The following is a 6,309-nucleotide window of genomic DNA, read 5'->3' on the forward strand; positions in this document are numbered from 1 at the left end:
GCCCCCCTCCCCCCCCCCAATAGCACAATTTTGATTCCCATAGATTTGGCCACTGCCGCTTAACGTTGATAAGCCGCTTTGCGAGATACCATGAATGAAGCCAGACAAGTGCGGCGATCAAAACACGACACCAGCAACGAGCAGCGTTATGGGGCGCAGGAGGAGGGAGAGTGGCCCAAGAAGGATTATCCCACCCAGCATCCCCTCAATATTAATGAAAAAATATAATCAACGTGTGCAACGCTCCACCTTCCTTCCTTTTTTTAAATTTTACTGTCTCTGCTACAATCCATCTGGGACATTGGGAAATAATCTGCGTGACCACCCACGTGGTTCCCAATCAAAGACTCAATCTTGTTGAGAAGACTTCATTATGTATGTCTTCAGGAACAGATACATTGCCAGTCATCACAATTGAAGCGAAATCCCGTGAGTGGTGGTGGTGGTGGAGGTGGAGGTGGAGGTGGTGGTGGGGAGTTACCACGGCTGAGGCTCCGATGTTGGAACGAGTTTACCTCTGCGGAAGAAAAATGGAAGAGTGGGGCTAACGAATGTTGACTGTTGTGGGCCTTGAAGATTGGAAACTCATAATACCAGCACACGTACACACACCCGGAAAAAGCAATTATCCGAATGTGGCACGAAAACAGCAAACTGATTCCAAAAGCATAGCACATTGGATGTGAAGGTGGAGTCATAATGAGGGAATTACGAGCATCTTCCTATTGACTCCCTCACGTTTTAAGGTAATTGACGTCTATAGCCTCCGGCAACTCCACTTGTCCCTCGCTTTCAGTGGCAAATGAGGGCTTCAAGGCGGCCGATAATTCCTGAAAAATGTTTCGGTCCCAACCATTGAGGACAGAATACATGGGAATAGCCACGGTAGGCCAGTCTTCAAACACGCATTGAGTCACCTTCAAAAAAGTCACGACGGTTCTATAGTCAATACTTCCGGTTCTATACTTTAATAGGTGTGCTTCGGCGTCACTAAGAAGGCAATTTACCCGTTCCACGGTGGCCTGAACTTCTGCGTAGGAGTTTCGCAGTGAATGCCGCTGTTCCTCACCCCTCGTCTCAACCTGTGCAGTAAGTTCTGCCTCCAATACATTCAGCTTTTCACGCAAGTGTTTAAACTGCTCTCGCACTTCCTCCTTTCGTTCCTTTTCACACCGGTCTATATCCTCTTCTGCGGAGCGGAAAAGATTAACAACAGAATCAATCTCCTTCGTGAAGGTCTGCGCATTTTGCACCCAACGCTCAAGTCGTGGGGCCTCCTTTCGAACTGCCTCAGCCACTAGTACACAATTGCTGCTGCTGTACCCGTCATAAAAGAGGCAATGACTGCATAACAGCCGTTTTTCCTCTGGGCACCAAAATTCGAACTCCTTCCCCGAATGTTTCCGACAAGTGGTCGCATCCGAGGCAGTGCCATCAGACGGTTTACGAGGCGTATTTGCAGCATTCAGTCCTCCTATTAGCTCCGCGGGTTTTGTTTGCCCTTCACCACAGAGCTTTTCCCCCCTCTGCAATTTAAACGACGTCATGTCTTGATGGTCCACTGCGGCTGCTGCGAGAGGGCAACTTGACTGACGGTTGCCGGGGGCATGGATTGTAACAATAAAACGCGGGACAATCTGGTCTGGGTTGAATATGACAACAGCATTACAAGGGGTAACCCGAATGCTATCATAGCCGTCACTATTAAGGGTGTTAAAACACTCCTTCATTGAAAAATGCTGCACCAGTCGAATTTCTTCTTCTCCAAGATGACGCGATTTGCCTATGGCCGTATCAAAGGCAACAAGAGACCAGCCTTGGTGCACCAATTCCACAGGTGTGTCTTCCTGAAATTGTGCCGCAGATCCGTCGTCGCGGTAGAGAACAATACCACAGGAGCAGAGACTGTCTCGGTTATCTGTGGCCTCCAATGGTCGGCCTTCCTTGATGCTGGCCAACGTGCTCGGACTACAGAGTTTCCACATGAGCGCCACCTCCCCAGTGGGGCCATGCATTGAAGCCAGCCGCCCACGGAAAGCCTGAGTTAGCCTGCGTGGAAGTGGGAGCTCCGTCACCGTCGCGGACGACAGTAGACCCCCATTTTTGCTCAAATTAGACAAGAATCTAGCGGCGCGAGACAGCACCGTACTTGTGGGATACATACTGAAGCTGCCTTGAAAGGCAGGCGTGCCCTCTGTTTGAGGAAAAGCTCGCCCCGCTGCACGGGACACACCTCCCGGCTGCATCGTCGCACTCGTTACTTCTCGGTGCATGTTGTGCCACTGCTTCTGAAGTTCCCCTACTTGCTGAGACGTGAAACCGCAAAACTCCTCAGCGACAAGCCGAAGCAAACTGTCATTGTCAACAAAATCCTCCAGGGTATATCCTGACGCCGCCAGGCGATCTACAAAGACGCGCCAAAGATCGCTCATGTGTACTGCCACGCAAGTCCGAGGACACGGCTCGCTCACGCCCTCCTCGCCCCCTTTTTTTTCTCTTCTACAACTCGCAAGCTCCCACGGTGCTCAAAATCCAAATATGGAAGTAATACTAGGCAAACCCAGAGGCAAACATTGATATCAAGTTGAGGCAATTCAAAGTGCGTTGACCACAGTGCGACACAAATCACAAGGAACAGAAAAAACTTGGGGATACAACGAGCAAATATATATATTAAGGAATATAAAACAAATACTCAAACACACATACAGACGAACACACACACACACACAGGGGCAGGGGGTACAAAGAAGGGGTAACCCTTGCGGCAACTTTAACTCAGCAGGCCGTGGAAGCCTGATAAGCATAAAATAATTATCATCTGAAAAAAAAAAGAAGCAACTCATGGCAAGAATAAAAAAAAACGACATCAAAACCAAATCAACACACACGGTTTACCCCTTCTCACCCACCCCAAATAAAAAGGAAGGAGGAAATACTCCAGCCTTTACAATGGGGTCAACTAGAATCGTTTCCCTCTCGCATTTTAGAAACCCGGCGTTTCATGCGTGCATACTTCACCTCCAACTCTTCCACTTGGCGCTTCAACTTTTCCTCCCTGGACTCCGTGTTACCTCTGCCATCGCCCATGGACAGAAAGGAAACTTTTTTTGCCTGACCACTAAACCCTCTCAGCGGGGCCCAACATAAACAATCATTGTCCTGGTCGCGAGGGCAAGTCTCTGAGGCAGACGCCTCTTGGGGCCGACGACTCAACGATACGGCAAGCAGGCTTCCCGACTCCAATGGAGGAATGAACGAATCAGCAGCGGCATTCTCAGTGACCGGGTTGAATTTTTTCACCACTTTAATAGTCCTCGTCGAACCTACTGACGGTGGAGGCAGATTTGCCATTCGTTTTTTTAACGATTCAAGGATACGGGTTACTCTGGCTTCCCGTGATTTTGCCATTTTCCAGGCAGCCGCCGCCTCTCGTACCCGCCCTTCCCACATTCTCTTCTCCCTCTTCAGTTTGTCAATTTCACTAGAAGCATTGAGACACTCGCCGTCGTTCTTAGCCTTCTCATTGGAGTAGGAGAAGTTTCTACTTACATCATTCCTTTTCACATTGCTGGATATCTCATGCAACTGAAGCTTCAAATTGGAAACCTCGCCTTGAAGAGTATGTATAGCTCGTTTGAGTCCCATGTATTCCCGTCGTCGCCTTGCCTCACCACAACCGTTCCCTTTCGCATTGGCAGCAGCAAGCGCAAAATATACATCCGCGTCATTGATTTTCTTCGCGGAGTTTTGTATATTCTCGCGAGCGGCCCGCAATCGCATTTTTAGGTCTGCGATAGCATGTGAAGTGGGCAAGGAACCAATTGCAGTCTGCAGCTCCTCTTCTCGTCTACTTCTCTCCTTAAGGAGCGTATTCAAGCGTGCCTGCATCGATTTTACCTTGCCCTCCTCACGCTGAACATTCGCAAGAAGCCGCCGAACATTCCGGTGCTTTCGAGCAGTTTCCGCAGAAATACTACTCAGGGGGGGAGTGACACTCGGTGGTCGTTTCGGTCTCGCGGCGTCCATTACTGCTTCTGAGTGAGGGCAATTAGGCAAAGGACTGCGATCTAACGCCTGCGACATCATGTGCACCGCAAAGTCGCAACTGCAACAAGAATTGCAACTAGGGGAAAGGACTCACCCACTGCTCCTCTCCGTGACTTCGGTAAGAGGCTTAGAGAATAAAAAGGAGGGACACGCAAAGAGGAGAGTCCTGGGACAGGTATATATGTAAATTTGCGTGATATACATCTATACATGTATACATATACATATATAAACAAATCATCCGAGTTTTTATATTCAAATGATTTAAAAAGTAAAAATAAATAAATAATTCCTACAAGTATGCTTCAGTTTTAATACCGCTTATTCTTTCCTTCTCTCTGCATTGCTCCCTGTGTCTTCCTCATTGAGTTCAGCCGAAATGCTTCGAACAGAAATCTTTCATCGCAGAAAGGTGCAGCGTCAGACAGGCACCCAGATGCCCACACAACGCCAACAGCCCCAACGGATTCGCTCGCGTATTATCAAAAAAAAGCAGCGGAGGGGGACAGTAGCTGATTGCCTACAACTGTCGCATCAAGACATCTTTGCAGTAATCCACCTCAAAGTCTTCCAAATCCTGCAAATTAAGCGTCAGCGTCCACAGTCCATGGGCTTTCACCTGTCTTCCCTCACTCACTGGTGCATTGGCTACGGTGAGAGGATCCATGCACTTCGTCACTGCCCATTTGCGCTCGAGCGCCATTTCCTCACGAATAGGCTCCTGCATAAGGTTTACTATGATTCTCCCAACAGGCACCACTTCCCACGTATGATCCGTCTGCTTACGCCTAATCTTAGAGACGCGTTTCAGGGAGTCTGCTTCCTGAACCGCCCACGCGGCTAAGTGAATGTGTCGCGGTCCTTCACAGGTCCCAATAACTATGTAGTCAAAATTGCCTGTCTTCGCCGAGACATCTACGGCGCAAATTTCACGTACCTTAAGTGAACGAAGGACTTCCACAAGCTCCATTACGTCCTCTATATGCGCTTTGCGTGCATCTTGCCACGCTTCATCAATAGCACCCTCAACTTCCATCTTAAGCAGCATTTCGGCAAAAAGTTCATCATCGTACGGGAGGGTTCCCGCATCCCCATCGCCCCCCTCTGTGAAATTGCTCTGCATGTCCGCGAGATCGATGGCATCCTGGCTTTCATCCTCATTTTTGCTGAGCTTATTAGAGACGCAAGGCATGTCATCCGCAGCTGCAATGCTGCGACTGTTAGGCCGCGGCTCTGCTCGACCAGCACGTGGGTGGGCGAGAGGGATGTTGAGCCGCGAGTACTCTTGCCCCTCAGGAATCTCAGGCGCCCGTACCACCCCGAGCGCAGGCTGCTGCTCCCACGACACCGCCGAAACCACATGCTCCGTCTCACTTTCGTCAAGGCCCAAATCGATGAAGTCACCAGCACCGTCGAGTAAGATGCGCGAAGAAGAGGGAGAAACCGCCGCCGCCGAAACTGTCTCTGCCGATGCCCATCTTACCCCTTTGACCGACGCTAGACTACGTTGGTGGGGCAACACGCTAAGCATGGCGTTTTTTCTCCATGGCAACACGTTACACCCAGAAAGACATGAACGCCTCGCTGACACCACCGTGATCGCGTCGTTCACGTGGCAAGAGATGATGGGAGTCCTACAACGCAACTGCATTAACGGGCTTTTGTGCGTAGCAGAAAATTGGAGCAAAAAGAATCGTTAAGAGGATGTTAGGGAAGATCCATAAAAAGAGTAATGCAAGGACACCACGGGCAAGCAGAAAGCAACGGCGTCGGTACGGTAAGGAAATTCAACCTTAAAGAGTAGCTGAGATGCGAAAGCCATCGCTGCTTACATCAAGTCAATACATTATTTCTTTTTGTTATTTCACAGTCGTGGCGTTAAATATATTTAGAAGCTTACATCACCACCCCACCAACTCTTTTCGTGCGTTACTCAACAGGACGTACGCGTAAAAAAAAAACTACCACATCAACGCACTCACTGCCTCACACCTCCAGTCAATCACAGACTACACGCCCCCACGTACATATGCACATGCATATATAAGAGATATCCTCTTTCCCCAACAGAAGAGAGAAATAAAACAGTGCAGTAAACAAGACAAGGGCCTCCCCCGCTGGCTCGACGCAGGGGGATGCTACTTCCTGCGCTTTGTATTTCATCCCTCGTATATTCCGTTATAAACAAAAAAAATACCACCACAACAGAGGAACAATGACCAATGCGAACCTATGCGTCCGTGAAGTGGCCGCAACTAA

General features: G+C 49.3%; 3 protein-coding genes across 3 annotated transcripts, besides 2 other annotated features; all 3 read right to left on the minus strand.

Moving 5' to 3' along the window:
• Nucleotides 1–433: 433 nt before the first annotated feature.
• Nucleotides 434–473: a microsatellite.
• Nucleotides 474–734: 261 nt separating this feature from the next.
• On the minus strand, nt 735–2,432 carry Tco025E_06288 (uncharacterized protein; the record flags this gene model as incomplete). Its single annotated transcript, XM_029373168.1, has 1 exon — nt 735–2,432. One exon carries the CDS (start codon nt 2,430–2,432, stop codon nt 735–737), a length of 1,698 nt encoding a protein of 565 aa, XP_029226723.1.
• A 255-nt stretch (nt 2,433–2,687) lies between these two features.
• Nucleotides 2,688–2,732: a microsatellite.
• Nucleotides 2,733–2,958: 226 nt separating this feature from the next.
• On the minus strand, nt 2,959–4,086 carry Tco025E_06289 (uncharacterized protein; the record flags this gene model as incomplete). The annotated part of the gene is made up of 1 exon (XM_029373169.1): nt 2,959–4,086. The coding sequence occupies one exon, from the start codon at nt 4,084–4,086 to the stop codon at nt 2,959–2,961; it is 1,128 nt and encodes a 375-aa protein (XP_029226724.1).
• A 484-nt stretch (nt 4,087–4,570) lies between these two features.
• Tco025E_06290 (uncharacterized protein) lies at nt 4,571–5,701 on the minus strand (the record flags this gene model as incomplete). Its single annotated transcript, XM_029373170.1, has 1 exon — nt 4,571–5,701. One exon carries the CDS (start codon nt 5,699–5,701, stop codon nt 4,571–4,573), a length of 1,131 nt encoding a protein of 376 aa, XP_029226725.1.
• Nucleotides 5,702–6,309: the final 608 nt, after the last annotated feature.

The sequence above is a fragment of the Trypanosoma conorhini genome, assembly GCF_003719485.1.
Source record: "Trypanosoma conorhini strain 025E chromosome Unknown Tco_14.4_contig_00416, whole genome shotgun sequence".
Lineage (NCBI taxonomy): Eukaryota > Euglenozoa > Kinetoplastea > Trypanosomatida > Trypanosomatidae > Trypanosoma > Trypanosoma conorhini.